The 24,122-nt window shown below is 41.4% G+C and overlaps 1 protein-coding gene across 6 annotated transcripts in view; it reads right to left on the reverse strand.

Annotated features, from left to right (window-relative positions):
• Nucleotides 1-4,695: 4,695 nt before the first annotated feature.
• tia1l (cytotoxic granule-associated RNA binding protein 1, like) overlaps nt 4,696-24,122 on the reverse strand; it is a 30,735-nt gene continuing 11,308 nt past the window's right edge. Inside the window, exons 5-11 of one of the 6 annotated variants that reach the window (XM_060907527.1) lie at nt 20,115-20,202; nt 19,869-19,944; nt 17,943-18,063; nt 17,747-17,845; nt 15,210-15,294; nt 14,892-15,027; nt 4,696-6,742 (exon numbers count right to left, since the gene is read on the reverse strand). In XM_060907527.1, coding sequence (XP_060763510.1) covers nt 6,593-6,742; nt 14,892-15,027; nt 15,210-15,294; nt 17,747-17,845; nt 17,943-18,063; nt 19,869-19,944; nt 20,115-20,202 — 755 coding nt within the window. In that variant the 3' untranslated portion in view covers nt 4,696-6,592. Of the gene's footprint in view, nt 6,746-14,891; nt 15,028-15,209; nt 15,295-17,746; nt 17,846-17,942; nt 18,064-19,868; nt 19,945-20,114; nt 20,203-24,122 lie in introns of all 6 variants that reach the window. The other 5 variants (XM_060907529.1, XM_060907530.1, XM_060907526.1 and 2 more) reach the window with 5 other exon arrangements.

The following is a 24,122-nucleotide window of genomic DNA, read 5'->3' on the forward strand; positions in this document are numbered from 1 at the left end:
CTCTCTCTCTCTCTCTCTCTGTGTCTCTGAAGGCAGGTTCAGTATTAATGTTCGGCAGAGTCAGGCTGGCTGGGGAAAAGGACTCATTTATCACCATGTCAGTTCGTGCACACACACACACACACACAGCCTGAGTATGCACTCTTTCTCCATTCACACACCCTTTCTCTCTCTAGCCAACTCTCCTATGAGGCTCTTGACATGACGTCATGCCACACTGCATTGTGGGATTGAGTGCGTGTATCATCAGTGTGTATGTGTTTACACTGCAGCTACAAATCACAAGTTTATATTCATGCACTCAGTCTGATACGTTATCACTTCTGTACTAACAGCTCGTTCACAGGGACTTATACTGCAGATACTCCACATAATAAACAGATTCAAAAGAAAAACATGTAATTGATAATGATATTGTGAAGTTTTACTTAAGGAGAAATGTGTTTATGTAACATTTATGGAAGGAGTCTCCAGTGTCAGCACTGTGTCAGGTTTGAGTTTTCAGGACATGACAAGCTTCTTTTTTTTTATTTGTCTTATTAACTTTTCAAGAGACAGAACTAACTTGTTTTGTAGACGTTTTAACAAAATGGATAAGAATGGCATATTGTTCCTGAATAAGAAATAAAATGTAATCATTGACAAATTCTTGTGGTATAAGAGGAATAAAACACTTTGCGTTGTGCTGTTATAGAAAAGTAATCATCTTTAGGATAACTGTAATTGTGTTTTGTTGTCTCGGTGCAGGACCTGGGGATTCCAGGACTCCATAAACTTAGTTGCGCTCGTCCCTTCCAGCTTCTCCTGCAGGCCTATAATCTGTAGGTTTTTATATTTACCTCTGTTTCCATAATCCTAAAGCTGCTCTGATAACTTGTTTACCATTTTTTCCAAACTAGCAGGATTTTTTCCACCACTAGGATTCTCTGCTCCACATTGCCAACTCGATCAGTGACTTCTTTTAAACTCAGCAAGATACTGCTGTTGATATTCATCTCATTATCTGTAGCCGCTTTATCCTGTTCTACAGGGTCGCAGGCAAGCTGGAGCCTATCCCAGCTGACTACGGGCGAAAGGCGGGGTACACCCTGGACAAGTCGCCAGGTCATCACAGGGCTGACACATAGACACAGACAACCATTCACACTCACATTCACACCTACGCTCAATTTAGAGTCACCAGTTAACCTAACCTGCATGTCTTTGGACTGTGGGGGAAACCGGAGCACCCGGAGGAAACCCACGCGGACACGGGGAGAACATGCAAACTCCGCACAGAAAGGCCCTCGCCGGCCACGGGGCTCGAATCCGGACCTTCTTGCTGTGAGGCGACAGCGCTAACCACCACACCACCGTGCCGCCCGCTGTTGATATTATGTACCATTTTTTCTAACTTTTTATCCATCCTCACAGCGATATTCGCCGTCATTACATCAAGAACTTTGGTCAACCTCAGGTCTGCTTCCAAGCTAGTGTTTTCATTAGCTGCTAGCATAGCATCGCTATCGTCAAGGAAGGCCGCAGGAGTGTCTTTCTTTATGGAAAGTTTTTTTGTGAGGAATTTTCCTGCAGGTTTACGCCAACGTTGATCCAAAGCCATCACACCGAGCTACATACTCTGCTTTGAGTTTTATCGCCAACAAGAATAATGAAACCAATATTGCAGTATCGTGGAGCACAGTTCTGACAGAGCATGGCTACTCAGATGCTTACAGGTAGTGTTGTAGTGAAGACCATCTAAACCGAGAGCAAGTCATGACCGAGACCAGAGTGTATCGAGACTGAGACAAGCCCAAGACTTTGAGGGGTTGAGATCAAGTCAAGACCAAGACTAAGGCAGGGTGAGACCAAGTCAAGACCAGAACCAGACCAGTATGTGTGAAGGGTGGTGGGGGAGGAGTGACAGCTGTTAACGGTAACGAAAGTTTCAAATTAGCAATGAGTCACGTTACTGGTCACATTTGAAGCAGGAAGTTTTACATCCAATCAGAGTAACGATGTTAACAATTTAGTGAAATCCCCATAGTCGTGGTCTTGACCAGTCTTGAAATAAAATCCCAAGTCCTCCATGTCTGAGACTGAGACAAGACCAAGTACAAATGCAGTTGATTCCAAGACGAGACCAAGACCTTCAAAATGTGGTCTTGAGACTGGTCTCGAGTTCTACAACACTACTCTCAGGTATGTGTTTAGACACTGAAATCTACTAAGATCATTCCTGACGCCTGGTGTTCATCACTCCTGCTGCTGTACTGCACAGTTTAGTGTGTGTTCCTACTTTAACATACCTGATACACTCCTCAAATTATCAAGCCTGAAATGAGTGTTGCTCGTGTAGTACAGGAGGAAGAATGGAGCAGGATTCCTGTAGAACAGTCTAACAGCGCCACCTGCTGGCAGCAGAAGCTGAACTTATCAATAGCTGTGGTTCTGAAATACATCAGTGTTGTTGAATAGATTATGTTTACACCACAGTGCTGTTGAACTCTGGACTCTGATCAGAAGGTGTTGATTAATTTTCTATAACTACAGCTCTGACGGTAGTGCAGCTACAAATCACAGGTTTATATTAATGTGCACGATAAATGGAAATGCTTGCTTAATTAACACTTACGAAAGGAGTCTACAGTGAAAATAATTAAGTACAGAGTCAAAACGGTAACTCAGCTTCATCACACCAGCCCATGAATTACTGTTCATTAATTTCCTTGAACAGAATGACACGGAGTGTGTTATTCTCTTCATCATTGTCAAAGTGGGGCTTTTAGTGATGTTACACTGATGGAGGTCATTAATTAGGGGCCAAGCAGCGAAGCTACACAGGCACCCATTGTGTTTCTACCTTTTTGTCTTTTCTCTTATTATTACTATTATTATTATTCTGCTTCATCTTCTGGCTAGGTTGTCTTTGGCAGCCCATAGAACCATATGGTAAAAAGTTTTGAAATTTGGCACACTGATTGGGGACAGTACCCTGATTCTTTAAACCAAGTGTCATGTTTGCACCACAAGTGCTCTAGAGCCACCAATGGGTCAAATTTGGAGGTGCATTTATGCATGTTGCTTTTGAACCAAATCCCCCATTTCCAAAACTGAAGTACTGTCCGATTCCTTGGTGTAAGTCGAGTTCAGGGCATTCGATCAATTTCTGCCATTTTGGATTTTGTGAAAAAGCTAGAAAAGAACTTCACAACTCCACAAATTTTGTCCAGTTTTCACCCCATTTGCTTCAGGTGATCTTCAGACCAAGCCTCACAAAAGTTATCGGAAGAATTTTTGATTTTCAAAACTATCTGTCTGTAACAGCCAATCAAAATTGGCAGCAACTAAACAGGAAGTGAGGTCATATCTCAGCAATTGTTTGATGTACCAACACCAAACTTGGTACACAGACTCAGTACCACTTCCTGAGAACTTGAAATTAAACTTGTCCTGTAATGACTGGGGGGGCACCACAATAAGTGCGGTGCTTGTCAATGTGTTTGTCTTAAAAACGTAATCCTTTCATGTGTGTGGTTGTATCTTGCAAGATCGCAAAGCGGAGACAAAAGCGTTCATCCATTATAGTTAATCAAAAATGACAGTGAAGCCACCAAAGAGAAAGTGAGGTCGTAACTCAGCAATGCTTTAACATATCAAAATGAGACTTGGTGTATGAACTCAGGATCTTCTTCTAAGGAAGCACAAAAATGTTTGCATCATTTTGTGATAAGTAAAAATGTGTTTTCACCCAGTTTGCCCTGGGTGATCTTCAGTCCAAACCTTAAAAAATTTATCAGTTGGATTTTTGAAACAGTTTGGCTGAAACAGTTTGGCTGTAACAGCCAATCAAAACCAGCAGCGAAGCCACCAAACAGTAAAAGAATATCGAAGACTGCGATGTGTTGACACAAAACTTGATGTATGGACTTGAGACGGCTTCCTGAGGATGTACAAAAAAATTGTCATTTGTCCACTGGGGGACATTTCACGAAGCAAAAACAATCTTTTTGCCTCCGAAGTATTGATGTGGTTCCCTTTACAGAAGGGATAATGTGAGGTAATATATTGGGAGAGTCTAAACATGAGACATGACAAACCATCTTGTCAACTTAACTGACGTGGCCGCCTTTTATTTAAATGAAAATATTGAGAATTTTCACAGGCTACATAATTAAAATGTCACCAAATTTGATAAAGATGATCTTTGGACCAAGAGTAAGAAAGTTATCAGACGGATAATGAAAGTATTCATTCATCGATTACAGTCTTTCAGAATCAGCAGCAAATCCGTCAAACAGGACATGAGGTCATCTCACTTGCACTCAGTCTTTGGTCAACTGAAAAAACTTGCCATCAGCAATTACAACCACATTTAGCACAATCGTCTCAAGTTACCATGGCAACTCTGCCCTGCTTATTAATCCCCTTCATCACTGCTTGCAGCTATATTTAATAAAGTTAGCAATGTTCTTATAGCCTTTATTTATCCTGGTTATAATTTAAATAAAATGAGTTTAATCCAAATTATACGGTGATTAAAATTAGAGAAGTATTTAAAGTCTTGCAATATGGTATCACAGGTTTAGGTAAAAGCAAAAAAACGGAAAAATATTTGTGTAGTATGCCTATTGGTCATCTGCATTCATAGAAAGTAGAATTATTCATTAACATTTAAATTTTCATAATAAACACAGTGGCTCATCAGAAAACAAGTCCAATTAAACTCCATTTATTCATTCGTTTTATTTTTTGCGTGTCTGTACCCTCAGGGAAATTCTTTAAAAAAAAAAAAAATTGCAGTTCAGAAAACACGATAAAGAAAAAAAAAAAAAAGACACAAACAGCCTTTTTTTTTTTTTTTTACTTCAGAGTCTCAGAATACTGGAACAGCCTTTTAATGGTTATCATATTAATGGATATCAAGTTATTTACACAAAATTAAATGTCCCTCCAAAAGAAGTTGAGGAGAAAACCGGAATGAGTGAAAAGGAAAAAAAAAAAAAAAAGAAAACCAAGATGAACAGTACATTTTTCTTCAGCTTTTTACAAAATACAGTTTCAATTTCTAGAAAGCAGAACATTTGATTCATTAAGCAGAACAAGTGGAGATTCAAAATAAACCACTGGAAGAAAAAAAAAATGAACAGATTTAATCGCTTAAGCTCTTCTCTTTAAAGGACAGTGATGACTAAATAGGACAAAGGAAGAGAAAAAAAAACACTCAGGAGATGTGATGGGGGGGGGGGGGGGAGAGAGAAATTAAACGCACACACCTCTGATATGACCATCTACCAGGTCGGCTCTGTGGCAGGAAGTGGAAAAGCAGGAGAAGTGGACTTCCTGTTTGTTCTCCAAACACACTCGATATACCTACAGTGGTTCAGCTGATAGAGTGTTCGGGAAATCTGATGGCGATCCTCGTCTTTGGCTTGTAAAATCAACACAGTGACATGTTTGCTCGTGAAAAAATGGAAAGGAATTTGGGGGCGTGGAGCATGTCTAAAATCTAAACTCCATACATCAGGAACGGAGCGGCTTGAGCTCACTCGAACAATTTACAAGATGGTAAACAAATCCCAATTTACAAGCGTTAAATGTAATAACACAGAATTACAAAAATATCTTCACACACACAAAGTACAACACTCTGGTGTCCTAACCTAAACTTAATTTTCATTTTAAGGAAACATGATTCTCAATAATTAATAATATATATTTAACAAAAAAAAAAAAACCCAAGAGAAGGACATTTAAACATCAGAGCTTAACATAAGCATTGTACATTATAATGAAATATTAACCACAACATGGCATCTTTAATAAAAGCTGATAATAGCAGAAAGGAAAAAACAAAATCAAGGAGAGAAGAAAAAAAAAGTAGTTGTGTAATAATGAATTTTGTTAAAAGCTGGAGAAATTAAGAACAATATTATTTCACAAGAAGTTGTGGGAACTTCAAGTGCATGTCAAGGCCACTGAGGAAACCGCCTCCATTTTATTTTATTTATATATATTTTTTACAAAACTACCAGACTGTGAATAAAAGAAAAAAAATTCAATCAACAATCATGTCGAGCTGAAGTGTGTCCATATGGGGGGAGGGAAAGGAATTAAAAAAAAAAAAAAAAAAAAAGAGGGAAAAAGTTCACAAAAAATGGTACACGGGTGACATTTCTGAACACTTTGTCTTCTTTTAACGACTGGAGGAGAGGGGAAAAAAAAAAAACAGGGAAAAAATCTTAACTACTGAAAACTGGGAAACAAACTACAGGGTAGAGTGACTAATAATTACAAAAATCAAACAAACCAAAAGGGAGGGGGAGAAGAAAAAAAAAAAAGACACTTTTAAAAAGACTGACTTTTTTTTTTAAATCAGTCCAAACTACAAGATGAAGGGAAAAATCCCAAACAAAACCAAAACCGGGTGAGTGGGTGGGTGGGGGGTGTTTAATGATCCGAATATGCTGTACATCGGGTTGGAGTCCGTTGCCACCCCCTCAATCGTGATGGAATGGTTCGTCCCACTGGCGTTGCTCTGTCCTCCTTGATCAGGGTACTTGTGGAGGAGGAAGGGGAAGAGGAGGAGGTGGCGGACGCCGTGCTGGTGTACTTACTTGTAGCCCTGCTGGTTCCAGGCCTGGCCATACACTCCGTACGTCGGCATCTGCCAGCCGTTAGGGACGTACTGACCCATCTGCTGCCCGTTACCGTAAGACTGACCCCACTGTCCGTATGGCTGAGCCGCGTAGGCCGGGTTACTCTGCTGAAAGAGGGAGGGGGGGGGAACCACACATGAGGCATTTGGTGCAAAAATAACACAGACCACATAACCTAAAAGAACACCACACCCTCAGTGAAGCATGGTGTTGGCAGCATCAAGCTATGGTTCTGCTTCTCTTCAGCTGGCACAAAACCTTCAAGTTTCCGTTAGACAGCTGAAGAAAATTTTCACCTTCCAGCATGATAACGATCCAAAGCACAAAGACAACAAAGGCACGGCTTCAGAACAATCAAAAGTTTTGAGAAGTTCCGGTCCGAGCCCGGCTCAAAATCCTATTAAAAACCCACAGAATGACTTGAAGATGGCTGTGCAGGAGATCCCCGAAAATTTTGATACCTCTGGAGCATTTTTACAAGGAAAAGTGGAAGAGAGACTTACCCAAAAACTGTACATACTGTGTGCTGCATTACAAGCAGAAGGTGCTTTAACCACGTTTGTGGTAAGGGGTGTGCAGACTTGTACTACCAGGTTATTGCAAGTTTGTTGTTCCTAAAATGTTTGTTTTTAAACTTGATGTTAGTTGCCCCCCACACACACATTAAAGCTAGACGGCCTTTCGATTTCATAAAATCAGTGAAATTTAGTTTCCGCTGAAATGTGGTGATTGTGATATCTGTTTATTTCTGTAATATCTCACAAAATATCAGGCCATTCTGTGGCTGGGAAGTTATTTAATTTGAGGGGATTAAAGCAAATAATGTGCATGAAATCACTCGCTTCGCGCAGTCAAGCAGACAGAGGAAGTCCGTGTGCGCATGCGCAAGTTTACCTTCTTTTGGGTTTTACAGCAGCTGGCATCCACAGTGTTTCATTACTGCCATCTACAGGTTTCCCTTTGAGCGTGCACTGACAGTTCCATCATTCTGTCACTAAACGAACGGCTGATCACACCGAGGTGCTCGCTGAGCGCCCATATTTATTAGTTTGTTCCTGCGTTTCCTTTCCTCCATATATAACATAACGTCTTTTTTTCTCACTTTCCGTTACTGTAGTCAGTCTTTCACGTTTCATTCTCACACTCGCGTCCTCCATTTTTCTCTCCTGTTTCAAATTTGTATCCCACAATGCCTTGCGTGAACGGGGAAAGCCCACCACGTGATGCATGACGTAGTATCTTGAATTGGGTCATGGTGAAGCCGGAAAAAATAGCAGAGAATTTAGGGCCATGTGATTCTACGTTCATTGTTCTATTTTAAAAAACCTAATAAAATTGGAAGCCTGTGATTCGAATTCAGTAGCTTTCAGGTCACTAAACAAAAATAATTGGGTGTCGGGGAAAATTCTTATGACCTACACTTAAAATCTGAAAGGCAATCTTAGTTTACAACCCCGATTCCAAAAAAGTTGGGACAAAGTACAAATTGTAAATAAAAACGGAATGCAATGATGTGGAAGTTTCAAAATTCCATATTTTATTCAGAATAGAACATAGATGACATATCAAATGTTTAAACTGAGAAAATGTATCATTTAAAGAGAAAAATTAGGTGATTTTAAATTTCATGACAACACCACATCTCAAAAGTTGGGACAAGGCCATGTTTCCCACTGTGAGACATCCCCTTTTCTCTTTACAACAGTCTGTAAACGTCTGGGGACTGAGGAGACAAGTTGCTCAAGTTTAGGGATAGGAATGTTAACCCATTCTTGTCTAATGTAGGATTCGAGTTGCTCAAAGTTGGGACAGTTGGGACAGGGGCAATAAGCCCATACCATCAGAGATACAGGCTTCTGAACTGAGCGCTGATAACAACTTGGGTCGTCCTTCTCCTCTTTAGTCCGAATGACACGGCGTCCCTGATTTCCATAAAGAACTTCAAATTTTGATTCGTCTGACCACAGAACAGTTTTCCACTTTGCCACAGTCCATTTTAAATGAGCCTTGGCCCAGAGAAGACGTCTGCGCTTCTGGATCATGTTTAGATACGGCTTCTTCTTTGAACTATAGAGTTTTAGCTGGCAATGGCGGATGGCACGGTGAATTGTGTTCACAGATAATGTTCTCTTTCTTCTTTCTTTATTTTATTTTGAATCATTTTATACAACAGACACCGGTATATTTATAAAATACATTAAAAAAAAAAAAAAAAAAAAAAAGAGATTCGGGTCGAGACCAAGATTTTAAAAAATCTGTCAGTCCCAAATTAAGCAAAATAAATAAAAACCAAATACACAGAAACAGAACCAGTCTCAACCCACCCATCCCCCACCCTCCCCAACAAATGCAGGCAGACAGACACACCCAAACAGCAAACAAAAAAATAAGTGAAAAGAGAATTAAAAAAAGAAGAGAAAGTAAAAAAAGACAAAATAAATAAAAAAAATAATTTGAACATCAGAATTCCCCCCCCCCCCCAGTATCAAACAAGGATTTTGGTTATTACTACGCGAACGGTCGGAGCGGGTTAAAATTCTTTAAATTGTTGCAAAAGCTTTAATTTTAATATTTCGCGATAAGGTATTTCTTAAGTCTTGAACCAAAACACCGGACAGTATCGGAAGTTTTAATGTGTTCTGGCAGGGCAGACCAAGCTGTAGGCGCTCTATAAATAAAGCTGCGCAATACGATGTCTTTACGCACTCGAGATAAATGTATGGCATTTCGATTGCGGGTTGAATAGGAGTGAAAGTCATGATTTGGGCGGAATATTTTCTGAAGTGATTCTGGCAGAACGTTTTTGGTGTGATCATAGACAAGTCTACAGAGTTGAACAGTGAATAGATCATCCACTGTCAGGATTTTTAGACGACTAAAGATAGGCGCCGAACTGTCGTTGAACTTAGATTTTGAAATTATTCGCACCGCTTTTTTCTGGAGAGTTCGAAGCTTTCTTATATGTTTGTCAACAGCAGAGCCCCAAGTGATGACACCATACGTGAGGTATGGGTGGATCAGGTAGTAGTATAGTTGCTTGAGATGGAAGCAAGACAAGTAATTTTTTGATGCAGCCAAAGCATGAATGCCACTTAAAATTTTCTTTTGGCAATATTCAACATGCGCTTTCCAACTCATTTTGTCATCAATGTGGACTCCAAGAAATTTCACATTTTCAACTCTATTCAGTATCTCGTTTCCCATTGTCAGCTGGAAATTAGATAGATTCCCCTCCCTTTTAGTTGTCAGCACCATGTAGGTGGTTTTGCTTGCGTTCAGCGATAATTTGTTGGCTTTAAACCACTCGCATAAATTTTTGAGTTCATCATTCACGCACTGAAAAAGGACAGGGAGATTCGATGACGATTTGTATATTGTCGTATCATCAGCATAGAGAATACATTTCATTTTTGACAAACTTTTCGGTAGATCATTGGTGTAAATAATAAAAAGCAACGGACCAAGCACTGATCCCTGTGGTACACCACACGTGATCGGGAGCCTGAAGGAATTGCAATTCTTGTAGCATACAAACTGCTCACGTTGGCTTAGGTAGCTTTCGAACCACTTCAAGGCAATTCCCCTAATGCCATAATACTCTAGTTTCCGCATCAAAATCCTGTGATCGATCGTGTCAAATGCTTTTGACAAGTCAAGAAAGACCGAAAGACAATATTCATCTTTTTCAAACGCATTAAGTGTATCGAACGCGAATTCGGTTACGGCATGAGCAGTCGAGTGTTTGGGTCTGAAACCATATTGACTGGGGGTCAGTATGTTGCTTTTTCTCAGAAAGTCATATAGCCGAGCGTGGACAACTTTCTCTAAGATTTTAGAGATGCTCGGGAGGAGCGAAATTGGTCGATAATTACCAAAAATTTGTGGGTCCTTCGATTTGAATATTGGGACGACTTTCGCGATTTTCATGCTTGTGGGAACTCTACCGCACGATAAGGATTTGTTTATCAGTGTTGCAATCGGCTCAGAGAGCGCCGGCGACACTTGTTTGACAATCTTTATGTTAATTTGGTCATGACCTGCACTCTTTTTTGGTTTTAGAGCACTTATGATTTTTATTTCCTCGGAGTCGGTAGGACCCAAGAAGATCGATTTTTCGTTTGGGCTGTTTCCCAAGAAGCTGTTTACTGATTGTTTCGACGGCTGAATAGCATCAGCATATTTTTTACCGATTTTTGTAAAATATTCACAGAAACCATTAGCGATATCTGAGGGATTCATGATGCTTTGACCATTCACGGTAAAACAATTGGATATGGACTTCTTGGAGGGACACTTTCCCGATACCTGATTTATTATTTTCCATGTTTTCCGGACGTCAGACTTATATTGAGCGAGAAGTTCGCTAAAATAGAATTGCTTAGCTTTGCGTTTGACTTTGTTGTATGCGTTTCTGTAGCATAGGAATTTTTGATAAAGAGGGTCCGTTTTTTCTTTACCAAGACATTTGCGAAATGGTTTGTCTCTAGTGATACTAGAGCGCAGAAGCCCTGGTGTCATCCAGGCTTCAGAGAGAACGTGTTTTGACTTAATTTTTATTTCTCTCAGAGGCGCATGTTTATCAATATCATCATTAAGAATTTGAGTAAAGCTCTGGTATGCGTCGTCTAACGGGGATTCATCTAGCCCCTGCCAGTCGAACAGAAAAATTTCATTTTTAATATTTTCTATCACTTGCTCGTTCATGGCCCTGCAACTGAAGCGTATGGATTCCTTTTTACCACGACGAGACAAACTAGTTACACACATCATGACCGGGAGGTGGTCTGATATGTTACTAAGTAATATACCTGAGAATAAGTCCTCGAAACAGTTCACATACATGTTGTCGATTAAAGTTGCGCTTTTTGCCGTAATCCAGGTGGGGCGAGTGATTGTTGGCAAAAGCCCAGAACTCGAGAAGGTGTTAAGCAGACTTAGTGTTTGTGTGCGAGTCTGTTTTCATATAATCAAAGTTTTGATCGGTGCCTATTATGACAAGCGAAATATTCGATCTTGCGATGTTTTCCAACACATTATTGTATCTAGAAATTGATACCTTTTCGTTTATCTCAGGCACACAGTATATTTCGCCCACAAGAAGCGACCTATTGTTGCCCCTTATTTCCGCAAATATTGACTCGAATTCACCATCAATGTTCACACAAATATCATTACGTTCAATAAAGGTGAATTCATTACTAATAAACATGGCGACACCACCTTTTGAATTAATAGTTCTGTTACGACAAATCAGTGTATAACCTGGCAGTTTATCACACATCTACCAATTGGTGTCTTTTAAAAACGTCTCGCACAGAAGTACGAAGTGGACTTTGATGTAGACTGCCTGTAATCGACTGAGTATGTTAGACAATATGTCGTATTTTTCGGGCAGACTATGGATATTTATATGGAGGGTACAGAACCCGTTTTGACCAGTAATTGGAGGGGAGATCTCCTCAATTTCGTAGTAATCACTGCCACTATGCGGCAAGTCAATAACGTCATTGACGTCCGTGAATTGATTCAAATGATTTAAAATGAAAGCATTGTGCTTTGTAGAGTTATCTGTCATGATCTAAACCATAGCAGAAAGAGAAGAGCTCGCAGGACCCCGCTACTGACCGTTTGGTAGAAAAAAGAACACCCCAAATAGAGCAGAAAATGCAGTGTTTACAAAATATCAAACGCGTTAAGACAACGGATGCTCTGAAGAAAATCATGTAGCTTGGGTCGGATTCAGGTTGGTAAATGCAGTGTCGCAGAGATTGGTGATATGATCAAACCTTCTTTGGCTGATGTGACGGTAGCCGAGGGGGCAGTCTCTGGTCGCCATGTAGACGCAGTTCGAACGGTTTTTCAGTCTCATGTGCTTCAGGAGTTCCCATCCCATCATAGCGTCCGCGTCGAAATTCTCTCGGGTGATGTCACCATCCTGGAAACGGAAGGCGTAGATCAGGTCGGAGGCCGCGGCTACTTCTGGGCGCGACAACAACTGATCTCTCACCGTCCGCACGTCTTGCAGTGAGTTGACGTTGGCGGCGAAACCACAGAAGGAGCTGCCGGAGTCTTCCACGCGATCGCTCGTGCCGACGTCGATAACCGGTGGTGGATGCAGAGGGTCGGAGGTCGGGAGCTGCGGGTGGAGATAACGCGTCTGCAGTTTTCCACCGACAGAGTTTGTCTTGCACGATGGAGCAGGGCGTTTTGTCCTCCGAGTCATCCTTCCTTCTCTGGTATTCGACCATCGAGAACTTCCTCCTCTCGTTCATTTCCTCGGGAAACTGTCGCAACACAAAATGTTCTGTGTTGCGGAGCCGGTTCGTGTGCTGCAGGATCGTGTGCAACTGGCTAGCCACCAGGAAGCGCGCAATAATGCTGCGCGGTTGCCCGTTCTTTGGTCTGCCTCCCGTCCTGTGCGCCGTCGTGATCCAGATCTGTTGGACGTACTCTACGCGCATGACATGGGCGAGGAACATTCTGATTATCTCCACACAGTCCTCTCCCTTCACCTCCTTGTACTCTTTACCCGCCAAGCTAAATATCAGATTGTCCTTCATGGATCTCGCTTTGATTTCAACAATTTTCTTGCTTAGACGGGAGTTTTGATTTTCGGATTTTACGAGCCGTCCGTTGATTTTGTTGACCGCTGACTGCAGGGCCTCGACTTGCATGGTGAGGGTTTGTATCACTTATTTATTGTTCACTTCTTTATCTTCCAGTTCAGAGACTCGTCTGTCCAAACTCACCAGCTTTTCGACAGTCTCCGTTGTGTCCTTCTTGATTGAGGTGAGGCTATCCCATGCCTTTTGTGGGAAAACAACATACAAGTCCTCTTCATTTTCCTCGGCCATTTTCGTGTTTTTGTCCTTTCGCCTCGACATTTTTCTGGCTCAAGGTCCAACAACAGGTGAAATTGATCAAGCGGCTTATCCAACAGCAGAAAATGGCGGGACAGGTAAGGACCGTCACGGTTGGATGATCACAACAGAAATCGGTGTCAAAAACACCAAGATGTCACAGATAATACGTAAAATTAAGCACACATATCCTCACAGGTTCAAAGCATGAATGTTCATAAGCAGTATGTCCATAATAATCCGAACAACAAGCACAATATCCAACGATTTAGTCCAAAATAAATCAGAGCACCAGAAGCCTTGCTGTTAGCAGGTCGCCATCTTGTTTTTTTTGGAATATTTCTCTGGAAATATTCCTGAGCCCATTTTGTGATTTCCAATACAGAAGCATGCCTGTATGTGATGCAGTGCCGTCTAAGGGCCCGAAGATCACGGGCACCCAGTATGGTTTTCCGGCCTTGACCCTTACGCACAGAGATTCTTCCAGATTCTCTGAATCTTTTGATGATATTATGCACTGTAGATGATGATATGTTCAAACTCTTTGCAATTTTACACTGTTGAACTCCTTTCTGATATTGCTCCACTATTTGTCGGCGCAGAATTAGGGGGATTGGTGATCCTCTTCCCATCTTTACTTCTGAGAGCCGCTGCCACTCCAAGATGCTCTTTTTATACCCAGTCATGTTAATGACCTATTGCCAATTGACCTAATGAGTTGCAATTTGGTCCTCCAGCTGTTCCTTTTTTGTACCTTTAACTTTTCCAGCCTCTTATTGCCCCTGTCCCAACTTTTTTGAGATGTGTTGCTGTCATGAAATTTCAAATGAGCCAATATTTGGCATGAAATTTCAAAATGTCTCACTTTCGACATATGATATGTTGTCTATGTTCTATTGTGAATGCAATATCAGTTTTTGAGATTTGTAAATTATTGCATTCCGTTTTTATTTACAATTTGTACTTTGTCCCAACTTTTTTGGAATCGAGGTTGTAAAAATAGATAATAAAATCACTTATTTAAAGCAGCTGATGGGATGTTAAACTTCTGGACTTGATGTACAACAAATGTCTCTTTCACAGCTTGATGTTTTATAAATAAGAAGTTTAGTAAAAAAAAAATTTAAAATGGTTTAAAAAGTGGTGCTTTACTGGCAGTTTGCTTGCAAACCCACTGTATATACACATCGTGACATATATTGTATTGTAGAAACCCCTTTGATAATTGTGATCTAATCATTTGTGTTGTTTCGTCCCACCTCGGATATGTAATGAAATTAAACGCAGCTGTACACAACACGACTACGAACACCGACAGCGTCCCTAACCACACAGCTCACGATAAGCAGCTGACCTCCGGCACATTTCCGACACACTGAAGTTCTGTTCCTACCTGGGGCATGGCCATCTGCTGCATAGCCCTCATGTCTGCGGTTTCTTTACCCCAGTAGCACTTCACCGTGTGGCCCTCGATGCACGTCCCATTCACAGACACGATGGCGTGGGCTGCACTCTCATGAGAATCAAACCTGCCAGTGGAGAGGATGTTTATTCATTCGTACAGAGGACATTACAAAGCTTCTTTACACGCTCAGCTGTAGATATACACCCATAATGAACAAGGCACAGGAAGTACAGTGAGTGAAAAAGGAACTCATCGTTATGATATACAGGTGCGGAAGAGTACAGACTGCAAATGAGGATGACACACCTCACAAACGAGTAGCCTTTATCTGGGAAGACCCTGATCTCCATGATCTGTCCGAATAGAGTGAAAGTCTGCCTCATCAGCTGATCTGGAACAGGAAGTGAGGTCACATCACATTCAAAATCTATGAAGCTGTAGATTAAAAAAAAGCTAAACATCTATTCTAATATGCATTTATCTACAACATCTACCATGAATTAATGCTAGAACAGCATAACGTTTAAGTGTCCTATAGGCATGTAATGACGTATTATGCAATAATAAATTGCGATACAAATATGACAATCTGAATTAATGAATTAAAAGTGAGGCTGCGTAATCAGTTTTTTCTAGCTGTAATTGCACTGTTTAGACAGCAGAGGGAGGACATTGTTTAATGTACAATATCGGGAATACACGACTTCACTGCAGGCGGAAGTAACAGCTCTAATGCCACGAAAACAAAACAGATGCAAAATGTGAAAGAGCTGTTGTGTGATCGTGTACAAATAGATGATTTAACAAGAAATCAGAGCTCTCTTCTTACAGACTGCTGAAAGAGAGAAGCAAATGGAGAAAGTACAAACGTTCATAAGAGTTTCAGAAAATTAATGTTATTAACTTTCATGTTTAAAAAAAGAAACACTAACAGGCTATTATATTTTACTCCAACCTTTACAAATGGCCATAAATTATTGCTGGTTATTAAGAAACCAAAACAAAAGTTCTTTTAATTTAAGAAAAGCAATATTTAAGTTGATCAAGAATAAGAAAATTAGCTTTTTTTGGTAATAAAATTCTTTACTTTTTTGTTTCAAAAGCATCATGGGAAAATTGAATCATGAACCCAAGATCATGAATTGGGTGAATTGTTACATGCCTACTGCCCCAAATACGACGAATCTGTTTCTTTTCCAGAACACTGATCTTTACCAATCAGTGGTGGGTTTCCCCACCACTGACACGTACCCAACATGTGGTCATACGAGTGCTCAAGTTCTGCTCTAACAGCTGCACAGATTGATATTAATGCACTCTAACAGGTTATCTTTCCATAGTAACAGCTCATTATCAGGGACATACCGCATAAACGGATTAAAAGGAATGCGTGTAGTGTTTAACATGGTGAAGTTTTCTATCAGGAGATATTTGTCACACGCTTTTGGAAGGAGTCTCCAGCATCACCACTTTAACAGTCAGAGGTGAAGCTGGAACTGAAGGTTTTTGGACATTTTCAGGACAGAGGAGGAGTAGTTTACACTACAGCCCTGCACTCCCGCGGGAGTCCCGCGGTACTCGCAGGACCCGCCGCAAAGCAGTGCGGCGTGGGACAAATTTTGAAAGCTCATTGCGGGCGCGAGCGCACATATGCAGGCGCGAGCGCACATATGCAGGCGCAGGCGGGAGCGGTGATAAGCTGCAGTCCCACTAACTAAAAACTTGTTTTAAACAGGTTACACAGTGACGGTAGGCTTGACTCAATGCTATCCCAGAAATCCTTCCTGTAATATGCAAATTTGGCTGTCCAATCAGAGGCGGCCAAATTTGCATATTACAGGAAGGATTTCTGGGATAGCATTGAGTCAAGCCTACCGTCACTGTGTAACCTGTCTCTCTGATTAGAGTTGTAGACTAACTCAAGCAGTAAATCACTTCACTCATGGTACAAAGCAAGCCCATTCACTTTATGCTGATCAGAGAATTACAATGGTTTCTCATGTGACAAATGTGCGATTCGCGATTAAATATTTTAATCGCTTGACAGCACTAATTATTATTATTAGAGACACTACATGCTGAATTCAGAAACAAGGTAAATAATAACAAACGTGAACTGTAGATATTTATGCTCAAATCCACTCAAAGTAGGGGGTGGGGCACCATCACGCTGTGTCAAGACAAGAACTTTCCTGAGAAATAACGCGAACATTTGCATCATGCGGGATTTGCGGGCGGGAGCGGGACAAAATATGGCAGGCGCGGGTGGGACTGAAAATCAATTTTTTGTGGGCGCAGGCGGGACTGAAAAATCATAATTCTTTGCGGGCGCGGGCAGGACTGCACAATGCGGGCGCGGGCGGGACTGAAAAATCCAACCCGCGCAGACCTCTAGTTTACACTTTCTAGGTAATCAGGAGTATAAAAAAATAAACTACTGAAGGAATGTCTGTTCATAGCTGTTATAAGCAAGAACAATAACTTTTGTTTGACATTCCGCAATTTTAAACGGATAAAAAGTATGACGTTCTTTAATTTAAGAAAATAATTTTTTTTTATATTTTATATATAAGTAATCACTGGTATAAGAAGCATACTCCTCCACGTATCATGCTGTTGTAGGAAAGTAATCATCTTTGGTGTGGTAACAGTGACGCCGTTTCATCACCCCACCTGGTGATGATTTTACTGTAACGGCGCCACACACAGTGCTTTGCTCCACTTATACCTCAGCAATCTGCTTCAGAACGACACGCCAGACTTTTTATTCGTTTATACAGAAGCTACATCAGAACTGTAAATCTGACGTGCTCCGAGTCTGGAGGTGAAGGAGCTCCACTCACCTGAGAGGCCAGAGGTGACCCCGCCACAGTACACAGTGCAGTTACTGGGGCTGGACTGGTTCAGAACCTCCTCATAGGATAGGTGTTTGGTGTTGCCTGCTAACAGACAGAGGAGAAAGAAAAGGAAAGGTCAGAGGAGAGCCATTTCTGAAATAGGATGAGAATGTGTAATGCAGGAGAAGTGTTTCTGACTGACTACTGGACTGACTCTCAAGATTGGATTTGGGTGCAGGAGGCTTCCTGGTGGCCCAGTTGGTTCTGATCTGCCTGCCTCCCAGCCACTGGCTGTTCATCTGCTGGATGGCATTCTCCGCATCCTGTCAATCACAGAACAGGGAGGTAGAATCAGTAGGAATTAAACATTAAACCCTAACGTTATTAACGACATGATTTCTGCTTATCTGACACAGAAAAGACTACTTGTAGTTGTAAAGACGTAGAAACATATAGTGGTGCTTGAAAGTTTGTGAACCCTTTAGAATTTTCTATATTTCTGCATAAATATGACCTAAAACATCATCAGATTTTCACACAAGTCCTAAAAGTAGGTAAAAGAGAACCCAGTTAAACAAATGAGACAAAAATATTATACTTGGTCATTTATTTATTGAGGAAAATGATCCAATATTACATATCTGTGAGTGGCAAAAGTATGTGACCCTTTGCTTTCAGTATCTGGTGTGACCCCCTTGTGCAGCAATAACTGCAACTAAACGTTTGCGGTAACTGTTGATCAGTCCTGCACACCGGCTTGGAGGAATTTTAGCCCGTTCCTCCGTACAGAACAGCTTCAACTCTGGGATGTTGGTGGGTTTCCTCACATGAACTGCTCGCTTCAGGTCCTTCCACAACATTTCCATTGGATTAAGGTCAGGACTTTGACTTGGCCATTCCAAAACATTCACTTTATTCTTCTTTAACCATTCTTTGGTAGAACGATTTGTGTGCTTAGGGTCGTTGTCTTGCTGCATGACCCACCTTCTCTTGAGATTCAGTTCATGGACAGATGTCCTGACATTTTCCTTTAGAATTCGCTGGTATAATTCAGAATTCATTGTTCCATCAATGATGGCAAGCCGTCCTGGCCCAGATGCAGCAAAACAGGCCCAAACCATGATACTACCACCACCATGCTTCACAGATGGGATAAGGTTCTTATGCTGGAATGCAGCGTTTTCCTTTCTCCAAACATAACGCTTCTCATTTAAACCAAAAAGTTCTATTTTGGTCTCATCCGTCCACAAAACATTTTTCCAATAGCCTTCTGGCTTGTCCGCGTGATCTTTAGCAAACTGCAGACGAGCAGCAATGTTCTTTTTGGAGAGCAGTGGCTTTCTCCTTGCAACCCTGCCATGCACACCACTGTTGTTCAGTGTTCTCCTGATGGTTGAGTCATGAACATTAACCAATGTGAGAGAGGCCTTCAGTTTCTTAGAAGTTACCCTGGGGTCCTTTGTGACCTCGCCGACTATTACACGCCCTGCTCTTGGAGTGATCTTTGTTGGTCGACCACTCCTGGGGAGGGTAACAATGGTCTTGAATTTCCTCTATTTGTACACAATCTGTCTGACTGTGGATTGGTGGAGTCCAAACTCTTTAGAGATGGTTTTGTAACCTTTTCCAGCCTGATGAGCATCAACAACGCTTTTTCTGAGGTCCTCAGAAATCTCCTTTGTTCATGCCATGATACACTTCCACAAACATGTGTTAAGATCAGACTTTGATAGATCCCTGTTCTTTAAATAAAACAGGGTGCCCACTCACACCTGATTGTCATCCCATTGATTGAAAACACCTGAATCTAATTTCACCTTCAAATTAACTGCTAATCCTAGAGGTTCACATACTTTTGCCACTCACAGATATGTAATATTGGATAATTTTCCTCAATAAATAAATGACCAAGTATAATATTTTTGTCTCATTTGCTTAACTGGGTTCTCTTTATCTACTTTTAGGACTTGTGTGAAAATCTGATGTTGTTTTAGGTCATATTTATGCAGAAATATAGAAAATTCTAAAGGGTTCACAAACTTTCAAGCACCACTGTACATACATCATCGCTGTGTGCGTGTATATCAGAGAAGAACTGCTGTATGTTGATTGTTATATAATCTCTTACCCATTTGTTAATGAAGGAGATAAACCCATAGCCTTTGGATTTCCCAGTGGCCAAATCTTTCACCACACGAGCATCACTGAACACAAAACATATCCAAACAATGAAATCAATCAAACTACAATAAAATACCACTCTGAAGGTGTTTATTAAACCGGTTTGTTCAGACATCACCTCTTCACATGGTTTAAATATTTTATAGGCAAGAAAAACCACCCTTAGACAATAATATAAACCAGCAAAACTTACGATATTTTTCCAAATGGTGCAAAAGCGGCTCTGACGTCCTCTGTGGAGATTTCTGGACTCAGGTCGCCGACAAAGACATGGAAGTGATCTGCATGAGGACATGCAATATTAACGAGTACTGAAATGTTTGTGTCACAGCGCTCTTTACAGCTCCTCCATGCTGATTAGTCAGAAAGTGATCTTTATAGTTTTGTATAGAATTCTATAGGTTTCTATCGTAACAGCTCATTCACAGGGACCGAGACGCTGCACATAAAGAGTAATATAAATTTTAAAAAATGTAATTGTTGGTATGGTGTGAAAGGAGATGTTTATGCAACATTTCTGGAAGGAGTCTCCAGTGTCAGTGCTTTGGAACAGTCAGATATGAAGCTGGAAATTTCAGGTTTGAGACATTTTCAGGACAGAGGAGTTTACACGTTGTGGTTTTTTTCCCCCATTCATAAAAAACAAACTGTTTTTTTGGGAAGCTGGTGAATGAACAACTGCTTTTAGCTGCTGTAACATAACTAAGAACAGGAATCAACTTATTTCATGGATATTAAATACTGATAAAAAGCATAACATTTTCTTTTAAATCAACAGAAAATTGTAATTAGACTCTCAATCCCGGTCTTGTAGTAGATCAGGGGAGGGGGGGCACGAGACATCACTCAGGTGGTGATTACATTAGACCGTATCAGCGGATCATCAGATTAACGTTTTTAAAACGATTCGCGTGCACACAGCAACGCCAATACACGGATACGCTAATCACATGACTAATTAGACGGCACATCACATGATCCCAGTGCATATCGGGCATGCGCAAGTCACTCACCACTTGCAAGTGGAAGGATGGCAAGCGAACACCTTCTCCAGCAGATAAACACACCTGGCTGTGATGTTCATGTTCTCACTGAGTTTAAGCGCCTGAAGGAGGTAAATAAGTTGAAATGTGTAAATAAACCTCAGTGCGGCTCAGCGCTTCCTCCTGCGCTCCAAATCACCCCGCCCTGAACAGCGAGTGCCCTCTGGAGGGTGCGCACTCCGGCCCTGCACAGCTCACAGAGCGCGCGAGTGAAGCGCACGAGCAGTGATTCGGGACTGAGCCGCTGTGTGTGTGATCCCAACGCCAGCGAATCAGGAAGGTGGATGTCAGTGGCGTTGTCCAATGACGACGTCAGCTAGAGCTCAGCACTGCGTTTCCTCGTTCCTCAATGTTTACACAGCACCGGATCAGATACGAACTGGGTTGAATACGTGGGCCCTGGCGGATTCAAGTTGTTCCGCCTGTAGAGTCTCTTAGTGCTGCGAGATCAACATATCTCTCCTCCCTAATAGAAGATAACAAAAATAATCCTAGATTCCTATTTAATACTGTAGCAAAATTAACCAGGAATAAGTCCACTATCAACACATGCACACCTGCAGTATGTAGTAGCAACGACTTCATGAATTTTTTAAATGACAAAATTGAGAATATCCGACAAAAAATTCAAACTACTAATTTAAGGTTAGACAATGAAAGTGACCTTGTAGTTAACAATATAACTGTATCAGATCATCAGTTAGAATGTTTTACTCCCCTCAAAGAAACTGAATTACTCTCATTAATCTCTACATCAAAAGCCTCAACTTGCGTACTAGATCCCTTACCGACACATCTATTCAAACAGATAATGCCTGGAGTAATTGAACCGCTTCTAAAAATAATAAATTCTTCTCTTACGATTGGCTATGTACCCAAATCCTTTAAACTAGCAGTTATCAAACCCCTGATTAAAAAACCTGACCTTGATCCCTGTCAGCTGTCCAATTATCGGCCAATATCAAACCTCCCCTTTATCTCCAAGATCCTTGAAAAAGCTGTGGCACAGCAGTTATGCTCATATTTACATAGGAATAACATCCATGAAATGTATCAGTCAGGATTTAGACCTCATCATAGCACAGAGACAGCACTGGTTAAAGTAGTAAACGACCTACTGTTGGCGTCTGATCAGGGCTGTGTCTCGCTACTTGTGTTGCTTGACCTTAGTGCAGCATTTGATACCATTGATCATTCCATTCTTCTGGATAGACTAGAAAATGTTGTGGGAGTTAAGGGAATGGCCCTCTCCTGGCTCAGGTCTTATCTAACTGATCGTTATCAGTATGTCGATATAAATGGTGATATTTCTAGACGTACCGAGGTAAAGTTTGGTGTTCCACAAGGTTCTGTCTTGGGTCCACTGCTTTTTTCTCTATATATGTTACCTCTGGGCGATATTATTCGTAAACATTGTATTAGTTTCCACTGTTATGCTGATGACACACAGTTGTATGTCTCTGCAAAACCTGATGAGAGACACCAGCTTAATAGAATTGAGGAATGTGTTAAGGACATTAGACACTGGATGCTCGTTAATTTCCTTCTGCTTAACTCTGACAAGACTGAAGTACTTGTGCTAGGACCACATACAGCTAGAAGTAAGTTTTCTGATTACACAGTAACTCTGGATGGCCTTTCTGTTTCTTCACGTGCAGCAGTAAAAGACCTCGGAGTGATTATTGACCCCAGTCTTTCATTCGAAACTCACATTGATAACATCACCCGGATAGCTTTCTTTCATCTCAGAAATATTGCAAAGATAAGAAATTTAATGTCATTGCATGATGCAGAAAAACTAGTTCATGCTTTCGTTACCTCCAGGTTGGATTATTGTAATGCCTTACTGTCTGGATGTTCCAATAAGTGCATAAACAAGCTCCAGTTAGTTCAAAATGCCGCAGCAAGAGTCCTTACTAGAACTAGAAAATATGACCACATCACGCCTGTCTTATCCACACTGCATTGGCTCCCAATCAAATTTCGTATTGATTATAAAATACTACTATTGACCTTTAAAGCACTAAATGGTCTCGCACCACAGTACCTGAGTGAACTTCTGCTCCTCTATGACCCGCCACGCCTACTTAGATCAAAAGGTGCAGGCTATCTGCTGGTACCTCGTATAGTGAAGGCTACATCAGGGGGCAGAGCCTTTTCTTACAAAGCCCCACTGTTATGGAACAGCCTTCCAAGTAATGTTCGGGAATCAGACACAGTCTCAGCATTTAAGTCTAGGCTGAAAACATATCTGTTTAGTCAAGCCTTTTGTTAATGGTGTTTATGAGGTAAAGGAGTAGATCTGGAGGGTCCTCAGACATAGAGTGTTTTGGTAAACTGGGATGTATGGATGCTGTCAGTCCCCACTCGCTTGCTCACTCGAGTTTGTTGACGGTGCAGTGGCTGGCTGCTTTATGTCCCGGGGCTCCCTCATGCCTGTGTTACCTTCTGGCTCTCTCCTTTTAGTTATGCTGTCATAGTTAGTTGCCGGAGTCCCTGCTTGTACTCGGTGCAATATGTATACTGTTCCTACTTATTCAGGTGACATTGGGCATACCTAACCACCTGTGTTTTCTTTCTCTCCCCCCCCCCAAATCTGTCCCTCTGAGTTACATGGAGTCAACAGGAAATCTTTTGGTGGAGACGGTGGGGACCTCGACTGGCTATCGTAGCCTGCAGGGAATCGGCCGTCAGACATTCTGTCGCATGTCCCAGACCCGGTGAAATGTAACTGAATTGTCTTGGCCAGGCCTAAGAGTCCCATCTGCATCTCATCATTGCTGAGGAGTGTGCTCCCATCACCCAATCAAGCATCCAGCCAGAGCAGGTCATGATATATTTTTTACCATATTAACATGCCATTGTGCGTCATGCCTGATGTAAAGACTCTCGTCTCTGCGAGCCTACCACACAGATTTAATACTTGTCATTTTTAGGGCATACCTAACAACGTGTTTTCTTTCTCTCTCCCCCCCCCATCTGTCCCTCTGAGTTACATGTTGATCCTGGGATTGAGATGCTGGCCTCTTCTGCCCCTCGGACCTGCTTGATCCATCCTGGTGCCCTGTGTCTGGTCGGAGTTTTATCGCCCCACTCCTGTGAAGGACGGCCCCATGAGGACAGTTGAGGGTTATACCTGTTAAAACTGTTAATATTAT

This window comes from Neoarius graeffei, chromosome 24, assembly GCF_027579695.1.
Source record: "Neoarius graeffei isolate fNeoGra1 chromosome 24, fNeoGra1.pri, whole genome shotgun sequence".
Lineage (NCBI taxonomy): Eukaryota > Metazoa > Chordata > Actinopteri > Siluriformes > Ariidae > Neoarius > Neoarius graeffei.